This window comes from Lepidochelys olivacea, assembly GCF_965140295.1.
Source record: "Lepidochelys olivacea isolate rLepOli2 genome assembly, chromosome: 8".
Classification (NCBI taxonomy): Eukaryota; Metazoa; Chordata; order Testudines; family Cheloniidae; genus Lepidochelys; species Lepidochelys olivacea.
The window spans coordinates 98,759,727-98,775,173 of NC_140418.1; the positions used below are offsets into that span (position 1 = coordinate 98,759,727).

Sequence of the window (15,447 nt, forward strand, 5' to 3'; positions counted from 1 at the left end):
TGTTTTATTGCACAATCAGCTGCAGCACTGAAATGTAGAAGAAAAGGAAATTAAGATTGACCTTCTGTTCAATAGGCTAGAGAGCCAAAGAAAACAGGGCAATGCTTAGGAGTATATATTTCTCAAAACTGAATATTTTTGCTTTCACCCAAAATTCCTTTAAATTAAGGCAGAGTAGAAGAGCTACAGTATAGGTTCAGAGTTTTGGGTTTTTTTAATTAGATGCTTTTGATTTTTTTTATATTTTTCCACAGCTCTAATAAAAATGAGTCATTTTCTTGAAGAAAGATCCTACTAGAATTTAAAAAAAAGAAAAAAGAAAAAAAAAAAGGGTTAGACATTTATATGGATAATGAGAACATCCACAGTTACTTGTAACAGAAAATTAACAAAATTATAAACTCTATGAACCCTCATGTGCATAAACCAGCCACTACACTATGGGAGTTAGGAAGAAAATTCCCCTGTGGGCAGGCTATTTCATCACATTTCCTTGCAACTTCATCTGAAGCATCTGGTACTGGCCACTATTAGAGATAGGATGCTGGACTACATGGACCACTGATTGGTTTATCTTAATTCATGATGGCCATATGCCTTCTCAAGGCAAATCCGTAATTCCTGGTACATTGGAGTGGGACCAGCATTTTTCTGTTGTACATGGGGTGTAGGTTTGAATGTAGAGAGTTGTATAGGGCTTCTATCCATGGCATGGCACCAGCCAAAACTTCATTGCTTACTGTGGGGAGGCAGGAGGACAACTGTATTTAAAGGCTTAGGAGAGAAGCTTCCTTATCCCAGGAATTCTCCTGTGCAAATGCCCTTAAATTTGGCTTTAGGCATGGACCTGGGTTTGGTTCTTAAGAAGGTAAGTTTAAGCCTTTGTCCTGATATCTAGAAATAATGCATCCTATTTATAGATTGGGAAATTTTCAGTCTTCCATTTGAAGTGTGTGTGGTGCAGTGGATGCCGCTTGATAGGAATGAGATATATAAAATAAAACCTCTATTAGCTTTAAAACGATGTAAGCATGATCAGTGCAGCCAAATAGCTTTTAAATCTACAGTGGTTTCCATTAAATGTCATAAATTAACAGTTACCACATGGTGATATTGGAGATACCACAGTTGTTTTCTATGGTAAGTATAGGGAAAAACCGTGATCTCTCTCTAAGGTGCCACAAGTACTCCTTTCCTTTTCACATAAGGAGACTAACAAATTTATTTGAGCATAAGCTTTCGTGAGCTACAGCTCACTTCATCAGATGCATTTAGTGGAAAATACCTTTTACATGAAGTTGATAGATTTCCACTCCATACGGCTAAATTCAGTGCCTTGCATAGTGACAGGTTTCAGAGTAGCAGCCGTGTTAGTCTGTATTCGCAAAAAGAAAAGGAGTACTTGTGGCACCTTAGAGACTAACCAATTTATTTGAGCATAAGATGAATGCATCCGATGAAGTGAGCTGTAGCTCACGAAAGCTTATGCTCAAATAAATTGGTTAGTCTCTAAGGTGCCACAAGTACTCCTTTTCTTTTTGTGAATACAGACTAACACGGCTGCTACTCTGAAACTTCTCCTCATGTGGTATGTTATGTGGTAATTGTTAATAATTGAGTGTGTGTTGGTGACCAGTTGTAATTGTGTGTATTGATTCAAGCCGTCCGTTTTTATCTGTTGTGGTTTATAATAAACAGCTTTTTGTTTTCTTTTTTTTTTATGCTATTTTGTATTTGTAAGGGGACAGGCAGAATTTTTCAGAACTGTCTCAATCTGTTAAGGCAGTATTTTCCCAGGTTAAACCTCAAAATTGAACACTGTATGCTTTACAACAGTTCATAGGTATTTTGAATAATTGTAATATTTTTGTAGTGTTCCACTGTTTCAAACTAGACAGATATTTAGAAAGTTTGGGCAGCTTTTTGGCATTGTTGTTTCTCCCATGAAACAGCTCTGGCATGAGAGAGGCCAAATAAATATATCGTACATACTGTTTTTAAATAACTATTTTGTTGTTTCATAGCCCGAGAGTTCATAATCATAGCACTATCATTACTAAAAGAAAAGGAGTACTTGTGGCACCTTAGAGACTAACCAATTTATTTGAGCATGAGCTTTCGTGAGCTACAACTCACTTCATCGGATGCATACCGTGGAAACTGCAGAAGACATTATATACACACAGAGACCAAGAAACAATACCTCCTCCCACCCCACTGTCCTGCTGGTAATAGCTTATCTAAAGTGATCATCAAGTTGGGCCATTTCCAGCACAAATCCAGGTTTTCTCACCCTCCGCCCCACCCCCCCAACTTACTCTCCTGCTGGTAATAGCCCACCCAAAGTGACCACTCTCTTCACAATGTGTATGATAATTGAGGTGGGCCATTTCCAGCACAAATCCAGGTTCTCTCACCCTCCGCCCCCCAAAGATAAGCTATTACCAGCAGGAGAGTGAGTTTGTGTGTGTATGGGGGTGGAGGGGGGTGTGTGAGAGAACCTGGATTTGTGCTGGAAATGGCCCACCTCGATTATCATACACATTGTAAAGAGAGTGGTCACTTTGGATGGGCTATTACCAGCAGGAGAGTGAGTTTGTGTGTGTGTGTGTGGGGGGGGGGGCGGAGGGTGAGAGAACCTGGATTTGTGCTGGAAATGGCCCAACTTGATGATCACTTTAGATAAGCTATTACCAGCAGGACAGTGGGGTGGGAGGAGGTATTGTTTCATTGTCTCTGTGTGTATATAATGTCTGCTGCAGTTTCCACGGTATGCATCCGATGAAGTGAGCTGTAGCTCACGAAAGCTCATGCTCAAATAAATTGGTTAGTCTCTAAGGTGCCACAAGTACTCCTTTTCTTTTTGCGAATACAGACTAACACGGCTGTTACTCTGAAAAGTATCATTACTGTGGATCTTGAAATTTGATAATGCAACTGTATAGTCTTATAGCTCACTTGTGGTTTATGATGCCATATGTTCTCCCCCTCTTCACCCCCTGTTTTGGGTGTTATGTATTGTCATTGCCTGTATTGCCAGATGCTCCTAATTATATCATATCAATTTCTGGGTGTTTTACTGATATTATTGATTTGCATATTTTGTTTCAAGATAATTAAATTTTGTTTATAATTTCCAAAGACCAATACGGTAGATGGTAGCTCTTTTCGGGTGAGTTACCTGTTTTGAATTTGTGGTGAAGACATAACTTGTTTTAATAAGCGAGTTAGCAGCTGAAATTTTAAATTGCATTTTGAATGAGAATATTAAATGGAAATGGATACAGCTTGTACATGGATATAGCAGTTAGATCAGTGGTTCTCAACCTTTTTACCATTGTGGGCCGCATATGCAGCTCTCTGTGCTATGTGGGCTCCATCAACACTATCTATATACAACCTGTATGTCACAGGAGTTGCAGCTATGTGCTGATTGGGTTGTAACGGGCCCGTGGGCTGCGGATTGAGAACCACTGAGTTAGATACTACTAAGGTTGTTGGCTTCATGAATTGACTGCTCTAAGTGTCTATGTTTCTGCTTAAGGTTGGTTAAACTTTAATGTAAAGATAACAATGAATGGATTTACTATACCTTTACTAAAATCGTTTCAAGGGAAGCAGATTTTGCTTAATTTTTTAAAATTATATATCCCCAGTCTTATTTGGATGGACACGTACGAATATTTTAGAGAGTCCTCTCAGTATATTAAATGTTTGCTTAACCATGAAGACTTAATTGTCTAATAGAGGAGACTAATTTTTTCAAAAAATTAGTTAGGAAAATCTTTCATTAATCAGTTGTGTGTATTTAGTTTTGTGTTAGTCATTCAGGCATTAGAGCATAGACTGTCCATGTGTCCTTTATCAGCATTTTCAAGGTTGAGACTCAGAAATGGTTGCCTATTCAAAACGCCAAGAGACACATGTGTACCCCTCTCCTAATCTCTTATATCTTTCCAGTTTCTATCTCTCTTAACAAACCATTGCCCAAACTCTTTATGCAGTTTTACTCTACATTGTAGTTATCGATTGCAGGCCACCTCACCAAGAAGTTATGTAGTATGGCCATTATTATCTCTCATTTCTGTGACCCTTCAATGTTGTCCAGTTCATATAGTTTGGGACATAAGAGCAGGCTTAGAAGGGTTGTTCGGTCTTTGACAAAATAGTTTGGAGCCCCCACCTCATCTAATAATTTTTGCTCTTGCACTTGAATTTGGGAAAGCTTGAGCTAGTTTCATCCTCTGAGATTTTTATAAAAACTAGGTTTTACCAGACAAACTGTGCAAGTGCTGAACTCTAAATATCTCAATTACTGTACTAGATTTTCATTCCCAATGCAACTTTTTTCTCAAGGTAAAGAGAATTCCAGGATATCAGATTACCATTATCAGTAGTGACTGTTCCTATGAGAGAAGAACTGCACTTGCTGTGTTTTGATTCACCAAGATGCACACACAAGATGCACAATTCACCAGCAGGAGAGTGAATTTGTGTGGGGGGGTGGAGGGTGAGAAAACCTGGATTTGTGCTGGAAATCACTTTAGATAAGCTATTACCAGCAGGACAGTGGGGTGGGAATAGGTATTGTTTCATATTCTCTGTGTATATATAAAGCCTGCTGCAGTTTCCACGATATGCATCTGAGGAAGTGAGCTGTAGCTCACGAAAGCTCATGCTCTAATAAATTGGTTAGTCTCTAAGGTGCCACAAGTCCTCCTTTTCTTTTTGCGAATACAGACTAACACGGCTGTTACTCTGAAACAATGAAGAATATATCAGTTCTATTAAGTGACAATGGAGAAAATGTCTATTGCTGAAGAGCATTGTGAGACCTTTTACTGGTGGTTTATTAGATTAAGATGATCAGTAGCTGTAAACAGCTGCAACCCCTTCATGTACATGTGCAAGACATGTGGTTAACAAAGCATTTTATGGTTCTCAAAATACCACTACTTAAATGACGGCAAACTAGTTGACTCACTGTATTGTTCTTTGTATATTTTTTTTCAAAAATGCATGACAAATGTTAGGAGTATCATAGTTACTTAGCTGAATTCAGCAGCAAGGATTATGACTTGTTGATATTCTAAGGTAATTATAACACAATATATATTTAAAATTCAAAATTGTAGGTTTATTGGAATAAAACAAGTTAGCATTTAAATCTTAGTTCATAGTTTTTGTATGATTCATTAGCTAACTACAGTACTACATATAGCATCTCTTTAATACAGAAAAAGAGGTGGTAAGTATATGGCTAGCTGTGCTACCAGTTTGTAAAAGCCATCTTGATGGACAGTGGCTTCCCAGAGTCCAGTGAATTGAGTGCCACTGAATCCATAGGAGACTGAAAGTGAACTTCTGAATTCAGCCTGAAGGAGACAAATAAGGTGCAGAAGAAGCAGCTGGGTACGAAGACCTTCCAAGAGACACATTTTCCTCCTCCTCAACTAAGATCATTAGAATTGGAGAACTCTCCTATGCTGATCTACTGTAACTCTACTGTCTTAGAATGTGTCTGCTAAACTGAAGTGTAGACAAGATTCTGGCATTTTTACTACCGTATCTTCTGCCTCTACTCAGAGCACAGTCAAAAACAACTCAGTAGTAAAATGCTGGAGTGTTGTCTACATTTCAAAATCTGTCAATGCAGCAACTGTGAATGTCAAGTCTGAAAAATCCTTGCATTGAGATGGCCTGAAGGTGCACCCTTTTGTGGTGCAAAGCAGTCCTAAACCAGATACCTCCCCCGCACTGACCAGAAGACTGTTCATCTAGAATCTTGATCTAACGTATAGTGACTTCCAGATTGTCTGTTTCTGTAGAGTGTGGAGTCCAAACAGCATATTTTCTAGGGGTTGTTTATATGTGGGTCAACATCAAAAAAGCTAACTTGGTCAATCAGAGCGTGACTTTATAAAATTCTTGTCCAATGCCATGACTGCATATTTGTGAGCTAATAGTTTTGCTGGCAGGTGACATGCTCAGCAGCTTTTTAAAAAAAGAAATACCTTTGTCTTAAAGTACAGGGAGCCACTTCTGTAGCAATACTTTGTTTTGTAAAGTACTGATTGTGTTCATGAGAGAGTACATAATGTGAGGAGTTGCTTGGCACTCCTGCCTATTGTCTTAGTGTGTGTGTGTGTGTGTACAAGTTTACACAAATAGCCAAACACAGGAAGGGAACCAGGGACTCCTGCTTTCTAATTCTGGCCCTGGCTCTGATGCTGATTTCCACTCCGGCCCTTGACAACTCCTTATCCTCACTGTTTTAGTCTCCCATCTTAAAAATTAGGATAGTACCTATGTCACTGGTATGTTTGGAGGACTAATTTAGACTTTGACAAGTGCTTTGAAATGCTACCGAAATGCAAAGTATTGTTTAATACATAACCCTCCAACCCCTGCATCATCTCATGCTAAGAAATGAGGGCTTGCCCAACATTCAGGAAAATGGGCCTTCTTTGTTAGACAGGACCCATAGTTACATATGGTGGCAGACTATATCTAAAGGACCATTACACTACAGTTACAACCATGTTGGGAATCCAGTTCCAACACAGGTGTCCCCTTTTTAATTACTGCAAAAGCTTTGGTCAAGTATAAGGTCCCATGCTCATTTTTATCAACTTGTAACATACCTAGAAAAAGTAAGACTATATTCAGATGTGCCCAAAATCCACTTACTGCAATACCAATCTTTTCTAAGTATTATTTTCCTACATATACTAGGTTTTGGGAACATAGTAGAGAACGTGTCTCCACTACTGTAGAGTGGAATCATGTTGTAGTCATGTCAGAAGACCATTATAATTCAACCAGGTAGTGTAGTGTAATAGGCTTTAGTTATTCTCCTTGTTTAAACATGCTACCATTCCATCTGGTATAGAATTTTTTGGACTGTTACAGGGAATATCCCCACAACACATACGTCAGAATCTTTGACAACAAATGGTAATATAATAACGAATAATACTGCACCCAGATATCATGGTGATGGATACCTTAAACGCTTTGTTACTGCATAATTTATAATCTTAAAAGTGATTTACAAAAATTCAGCCGAAGAGGTTGGAAGTAAGTAAGGACTGTAGGAGTAAGTATTATCACTTCTGTTTTCCAGATGGGAAAATTGAAGGAAAGAGGTTAAGGGCCAGATTTTGAAAGGGGCCCATTTGTTAAGTGCTGTCCTTTAGGTATCTGGGGCCTGATTTTCCCCCCCCCCCCAGGTGCTGAACATCCATCCACCTCTATCATTTATTGATTCATTTGCAGTTGTGGATCTTCAATAATTCTGAAGATTATGCTCACAGTGTCTAAATTTGGGAATCCAAATTAGTGGCTAGTTTGAAAATTTGGCTGTGTCTTACCCCAGGTTGTAAAGAGAGTCAGTATCAGAACTGGGAGTAGAATTTGGTACAGTAGAACCTCGGAGTTATAAACTGACCAGTCAATCACACATCTTATTTGGAACTGGAAGTACGCAATCCAGCAGCAGCAGAGACAAAACAAAACAAAAAGGCAAATACAGTACAGTGCTGTGTTAAACATAAACTACTAAAAAAAAAAAAGGGAGAGCAGCATTTTTCTTCTTCATAGTCAAGTTTCAAAGCTGTACCAAGTCAGTGTTCAGTTGTAAACTTTTGAAAGAACAACCATAACAATTTGTTCAGAGTGACGAACAGTTCAGAGTTACGCACAATCTCTGTTCCTGAAGTGTTCATAACTCTAAGGTTTTATTGTAACTCTTAGCTCTCAGTTCTGTACTGTCACCCCTTTTGATCACATTTGTTCTCTAGATCGTGTTCTCTGTCTTAATGTTGTTTTGCAAACATTCCCTGAACTAGAGTCCTAGAAGAAGCATTCTTACTGTTAGAAACTAAATTTTCTGAGGGTGGGTTTTGTTTTTTTTACATGACTACCAATGTTGAAAAATGTTCATTGCAATAAACACATGATCAGTGAAACTGAGCTAACCTAGTTGGAATAGTATGCAATAAATTAACTTTTGGAACAGGTCTAGAAGCTGAAACTGAATTCAAACTAAAATCATGGTACCTACCCATAAAATTCATATAGCAAATTAAGAACCTGTACAAAAATATTAGAGGAAAATTACTTTCTAAATAAAGATTTGATATGTTATGTGTCAGCCTTGTGTTAAAATTACTGAAATATGTGAATGGGATAAACAAACATCTTGCATTCAGATCTTTGTTGGCTTTGAAACTGTAATTCAAACATGTCTGTAATCAACCAAATCTAACCACCCTGACATTTTGAATTGTTAAATTTAGAAAGTTTTAGTTTTATTTTGGCCTGTTATAAAGATACCTATACCGTTTGGATCCAAAGTCTTGTTTCAGGCCTGCCTCCTTTGAAATAGGGGTTATGACAAGAATGTACTCTAGTGGCACTGTCAGGTGCTTCTGTATGAACTGAATGTAGAATATTCGATGTGCTTAGGGAGTATTGGGGATTTTGTTTAAGCAAATTTGAGTAATTTTTGTATAAGCACATTTGAATTGCTTTGCAGAAATATCTCAAGTTTTTCTGATCTTACTGCTGCCTTGCTTGTTTGACTTACTGTATATCTTTTTGTTTACAGGCAGCTATAAATGGTGTAATACCACAAGAAAATGGCATTCTACAAAGGTAAGTAAAGAAGCTTGGAGCAATAATGTGTAGAAAGAGGTACTGTGTAATAGTAGTCATGGGAGAGGTTTACTTCCTCTTCCCCTACCTCTTCTTTCTTCATCTCCAACTCTATCCCTTAGGAGGAAGATGTAATACTGTAAGTGTCATTTTGAAATAGTTAGACTCCCAAGAGTCATGAGTTCAGCTCTTGGGAGGGCTGACTGAACCCCTCAACTTTCCAAGACTGACTAAGGATCTGATCCAACCCTCATCAACATTGGTGAATTCTTTCCACTGGCTTCAGTAGGTATAGGATCAGTCCCTTTTGGATATACAGTTGACTAAATCTGAGTCTGTCAGATAATTCCCTAAAAGTGAGGTTCCATCTCTTCTGCATGGACCAAAAAAATTCCAAAGCACTTTTTCTAACAGCTGGGAATTGCCCCCATGTCCTTGGCTAATTTTTTTTTCCTTTTTCTCTTTTGATGCATGCACACACATGCATGAAAGGTGGTGATAATTTTTCTCTCTCTTAAAGTTACTGGTGCCCTTTCAGTGGGTTGCAGGTAAAGGATACTGTGTCAAAGAAAGTAGATTACCCACTTCAAAAAGTTGATGCACTTGTTTTCTTTCAAAGTTTTGAATTCAGTTTTGGCTTGTGTGCTCATGCCTGGGATTCTGAGTCACTGAAGCATGATCTGCTAAGTGCTGATGAGGCAATCGGAAACAGCAGAACAGGAATTCAGCTGTTTGGGAGAGCCAGTAGAATGTTGTGATACAAAGCTTTCAGGACAAATACTCAATATGATGTTTTAAAATGTTCTTAACTTATGGTAGATGCTACCTATAATGTAAGTAAATCAATATTTTGGCAGCTATGCTGTATTTAATTATTAGTCTTAAGTTATTTAATGTACGTTTTATTAGTGTAGGGCCCAGAAACCCCCGAACATATGCGTACAAAGCATTTTAAATCTAAATACTCACCAGACTGATTAGCAGTACTTTTTTTCTTTTGGTTCAGCAATAAGTGAAGGCTTTGATAAAAGTCAATTCTGATGCTTAACACTATGTTTCTTCAGCCTTTCTTTCTGTCTAAAAAATCTAAGCAGTTGAATGTGTGTCAAGCTGTTTTGGGTTTCCCCCCGATGATGTAAGGTGGAATTTCATAGGCCTAAGGGTGTTAGGCATCCAATTTCCATTGGTTTTCAAAGGAAGTTGGACACCTGACTCCCTTATGCTCTTTTGAAAATCTCAGCCATGATCTCATAAATCAAAGGTATTGCTGAATTGAATCATTATGTGAGTGTCCAACTGCTGGTAGCTAAGTGTGTTTATGGGCTGTGTGTTTTTTTTTTTAATGCAATTAATGTTATTTAATAGGGGTGAACTGGATGCAAGTAATATTTTCAGACAACAAATATCCTCTCGGTCACTAAATGTAACACAGTTGTGATTTAAAGAAGTATGTCCTGAGATTGCTATTTAGGATTACTAACAAAATTATTGTCACAGAAACTATTGTATCACTTTTTAATTTTAACATTCAGTATTTCGTCCCCCTTTTTAAAAAGAAACAACTGGATCAATAGATGGTCATTGTTTAACTCTGCATAACAAATTCCTAGTGGTACTTAGTATTATAATTAAAAGCTGCACAAACCAAAACAGATTCCTTGTGTACTTTAGAACTCTGAAATCTCTGTAGGTTTCACATAGCTGAGAATTCCTCTTTATGTGTCTGCTGATTAGAGAAAAGGAAAAGAGACCTTTGTACTACCAGAAAAGCATAACACTTAATTTTTTCTTTTCAGAACGTGGGAGGTAAAATGATAGGAATTGCACCAGCAGACAGTTGGGAATGTAGACAGTGTTTGTTAATCATATAGCATGTGTGTGTAACAACTGGCTGTGCTCACTGAGTTCATGTCCTCACTAAGGGCCAGGGGGGGGAGGAGGGAAGTTTAACAGGTCTTTTTTATAAGGCTTTTGCATCAAGATGCTTCTTGACTTTCTTTTTTTAAGAAAGTGGAATATGGCTTTCTAAATAAGCTCCCTTTAACAAAAAAAAAAAAAAAGGGGGGGGGGAGGGGGGAAATTGGCATGATCCCAAATTTCAGCAGCCCTATTTAAAAAATTAAAGTATTATTCATTCAGATTCCATTCTTGAAGCACACTCTGTTAGCATGCACCTACCATCAGGACATCTGGAGCTGCCTAATAAGGATAGTTTCCCATACAGATTTCACTGTATGTCTGTAGTCACTGTCTTCCACTTGAGGACATCTGCAAAGCAGAACTCCAGCCATACTCTACAAACATTATTTCCTGGATTCCTTTGGTGGAATGACAGATTTCAGAGTAACAGCCGTGTTAGTCTGTATTCGCAAAAAGAAAAGGAGTACTAGTGGCACCTTAGAGACTAACCAATTTATTTGAGCATAAGCTTTCGTGAGCTGCAGCTCACTTCTTCGGATGTAGCTGTAGCTCACGAAAGCTTATGCTCAAATAAATTGGTTAGTCTCTAAGGTGCCACAAGTCCTCCTTTTTTCTTTGGTGGAATGTTCATTTTAGTAGGTAAAATGCTAATTTTGTCAAAGTGGTTCCACATTCTCTTTGGCCTGAATGTTGTTTCTTAATATGCCTTGTAAGCAGGGTGACAAAACTAATCTCCAGCACCATGCTCTTTGGAGAGAGGCTAAATGGAGAGCCTGTAGCTTAAGTTCTCCAAATTAACCTGTGCAAAGCTACATTCGCTTCTCATTTTACTATCCTGTGGCCCATATAGAAGTGCACAGGAGTAGTGTGGAGGGAGATGAGGCTCAAGGAGAAGCTGGAATTCAACATTCTGTAATTAACATCTATTTCTAGATTTTGCTCCTCAACTAATACACTGATGTCTCTTTTTGCTTCAGGCAGTTAAGGGAGATTATAATTATTTATTTTCCTCTTTAACCTGTCCGATTAATTTGAAAATAGGTTTGTCTCTCTAAGATTATGGGATACATCTCTGCTGCACTTTCTCCCAGACACTCTTGGGATGACACTAGCCTGATGATGTGGTGGTAGAATGGTGGCTGCTGTGTAGAACTTTAAGTGTCGGATATCCTTGGGATTCTGGTATGGATATGTAGTACTTCCATGGGGTTGCAATATTGTGCACCTTACTCTACAAGTCATTCTGTGATTTGTAATACATATATTAAACTTGAGGCCCAAAAGATTGTTTAAAAGCTGGTCCTGCAGTATTTTAACAATCTCTGTTGAGCTTTTCAGTTGCTAATATTTAAGAAAAATGTTGTAGATACAGGCTGTTTTACTAACAATACAAGAAATGATTGTATGTCAGATACATGATACAATGTAGCTGTCACAAGTATAAGTTGTGGATGACAGTAAGGGAATATACTGCTCATCTCGCTTGGCTCCCGTTTCTTCAAATAGTTCAGTTCTCATTCTGTTCTATTTAAATTCTCTAAACTATATATCTTTCAGTGAATATGGTGGAGAGACTTTGCAAGGACCAGCCTATGGTCCCACGAGTCATCCTACAGCATCTTCGTCAACTCCTTCCTCATCCTCAGCGTTTCGACATGTAGTGCCATCCCGACAAATAGTGGAAAGACAACCGCGGATGCTTGACTTCAGGGTTGAATACAGAGACAGAAATGTGGATGTAGTACTTGAAGACAGCTGCACAGTTGGTAAGGTTTATTTAGAATAAAAATACATGTTGTGGTACAATGATAAAAAGAAAAATGATGAAAAGTAACAACTGCAAATACTGACCATTCACAAACCTCTGTGTAGCCTTAGATAAAATGGCACCATTGTATTTTGATGATTAATCTGCAAAACTATTGTTTTGAAGTCAAATTGTTTAGAATTGCTTCTGAAACCAGATTTGAGACTAATGGTTCATTGTAGTGTTAAGGGACGGCCCACAGTAGGGAGTGGTGCAGATGTGAACTGCCAACCATTGTGCCCCAGTGAGCATGTGATCTCTGTCACTTTTTGGATGCATAGCTCCTTCTCTCTTCAGATCAGTCCCTCGTGGGCAGGCTCCCTCTGAATCTGTGCAAGGCTGGGCATGGTTGCACCCTTCTTCTTTGCAAATAAAGATTTTAATAGTCTTTTGTGGGGGTGCGAGGAATTCAGACTATTTGAGAATATAATTTACTTACCCATCTTCAAAAATGCATAATTTTGTTGCTAGTTACACTTCTTCCTTAAGACTCCTCCTTTTTGTAAAAGTATTTGTAAAATTGTTTTTACATAACCTAAGAATGATACATCAATACCTCTAGCATATTGCAACATATGTTCATGTTGCAAGGGTCATATACTCTGACATTCTCTGTAAAATTGTGATTACAAGAATTCCTTTTAGCTGATGTAGAAGCAAATCCCTTAATTCATTTACCCGAGATACTTTTTAAAAATCAAAACTAGGAATAAAGTGAAGAGATGCTGAATAAAATACTACATTGCAGTCAGTATAGTAGTAAAATTGCTCCCATATAATTTTAAAGTGAAACAGTTGTTTGTATGTATAGTGTTTTATACAGTATCAAAGGGTGACACCTAGTGGTGATTATTTTGGTCTATGGAGACCTTGTGTTTTTGTGCAGTCACTTACATCTTTACAATGTAAGTATAAAAATATTACCAAATCAGAATTCTGCACTCACACCTATAATACCATTTTACACCCACTTGGCACAGGTATAAATGACTGACTAAGGCTCAAGGCAGTGGAGAATCTGATCATTGTAAGAACCTAGAATGTATTATTCACATACATAACTTTGTCAAGATAGTCTTACTGAAAAGTTACAAGCTAAATTCAATAGCAGTATTAAATCAATTAGTATAAAAGATTGTTTAGCAATGCTTAGGTAGAAACAAAACGGAAATTTTTTTAGCATTCAGCCGGATTCCAACTGGAATACAGGTGGGAAAATAGATGTGTTCTTAAACATATAGCTGTTTGGGTTTTTTTTCCCCTCGTATAGGCTGCTTTCTTAGTCGAGACCCAGATACTATCTCTTGTAGTAAGCTACAACACCGCAAGCATAACTCCAGAGCAGTATTGACTCAGGTTGACTATGGAATATTTTGGGGAATACATCTTGAAAATGAAAACTTTGCTTAAAAAGACCTGAATAGTTCCTAAAACTGTTCGAACCAGTTGAAATTGAATCCCATAATATATTAACTACATCCCATTTTCAGAAAGATTTTGCACAAACCAATTTATAAGAAAGGAATAGTGCGTACTGTTGTGAAATAGCTGCCTGCCATCCATGTGCATATAGCTTATAATGGTGCACCGAGGAATGTGATGTTCAAAGTAAATCCCACATTTTCTACCTGGGTCTGTATACATTAAAACTTTTTAAAATGTGTGTTAGTTCAAAAGGTACAGTTTATATTGGCTTAGTATTATTGTAAAAAAGGAACAGTGGACTTGATTCTTGACTGTGCATAGTGCTGTGCATAGGAAAGAAATGAGGGCTTTAAACCACCTTTATGCTCCTTTTATATATGTGCTGTCCAGGGCTTGGCAGGCCCTTGTTGTACTTTAGAGGAAATTCACAGCTGCTCTGATTTTGAGTCCTGGCTGCGGTGGCCTCCTGGCAGCCCAGGATAGCTAGAATGCACTATACTCTGGCTGCACCACCTCTCCAACTCCCTACTCTTTGCACATCCCATACTTCTGGAGTAGTACAGGGTGATTGTGACAACTCCATGCTGCCTAGGCTACCCTCTTACATGGGCTGTTTACCTCTCCTTTATGCTCCCAGAGTGAATTAAATTGAGGACAGGGTGAAATCAGCTCCATTTTCTTCCTTTAGTATATTACTGTTGAGAAACATATGTTCTTTGAGTAGCGTCCCTATGGTTACTCCACTGTAGGCGTGTCTGTGTCCCAGCGCTACTGGTTGGAGAACATTGGTAGCAGTCTGTCCAACCCGTGCATGCGCTGCTCCTCACCTGCCACGAGGTTAGCCACCGTTAGCAGGTGAACCTCGTCAGTTCCTTCTCAATCACCCCGGCTAGAGAAGGAGCTAGAGCTGTCCATTCGTGGATCGTTACCTCCCTTTAGATTTACTAAATTTAGCTTCCCTTGAAGCTTTTTTCTTTGTTACTACTTTTACATTTTATTTGGCCATACCTTAAAACAAAAACCGACGACGAAGAAGTTTGCCTCCCGCCAACCCTGGTAACATCGAGGAACCCCCTCCCCCCACTGCACCCCCTGCCCGGAATAGCCCAGAGCGCCTCCCCTCTCGGCCAGAGGAGCCCTGAAACAGCCAAAGTCCTGACCCCTCCCAGCCCCCCACCCAGAGGAGCCCCAGGCTGGTCGATGCCCCAAACCTCTCCTCCTCCCCACCCGGACGACTCCTGGGCCAGCTGCAGCTGTACCTCCCCTCCCCAGACCCCAAGCCTCCCAGGGAAAAGTGTCTCTCAGGTCTGGAAGACACTTTTGCTATGCCCCATGCAGGTTCTGGGGTGGCTGAGTAGGCGGTATTTTTCTACTCAGCTTCCTGGGTCCAGAGAGATTACTGATGAACTCAGGAAGCTGAATAGCACATGCCTCCTCCTCAGCTGCCCCAGAACCTACATGGGGCATAAGAAATCAAAAACTTCACCCCCAAACCCCACAACTGGGAGTCCGGCAGCTGCAGCAGCACCAGGGGAGGCTGGCGTATTATACGCACTGCCCATGACAATCACAAATGGGAGATAGAGTCGGTGGTACTCCCCATATTCAGACAATGAGGGACACCAGTAATAGAGCTG

At 39.1% G+C, this 15,447-nt stretch overlaps 1 protein-coding gene across 1 annotated transcript in view; it reads left to right on the plus strand.

Moving 5' to 3' along the window:
• The window catches only part of FAF1 (Fas associated factor 1), a 305,800-nt gene that overhangs the window by 65,209 nt on the left and 225,144 nt on the right, over nt 1-15,447 (plus strand). Inside the window, exons 3-4 of the mRNA XM_084638066.1 lie at nt 8,612-8,658; nt 12,136-12,344. Coding sequence (XP_084494192.1) covers nt 8,612-8,658; nt 12,136-12,344 — 256 coding nt within the window. The remainder of the gene's footprint in view (nt 1-8,611; nt 8,659-12,135; nt 12,345-15,447) is intronic.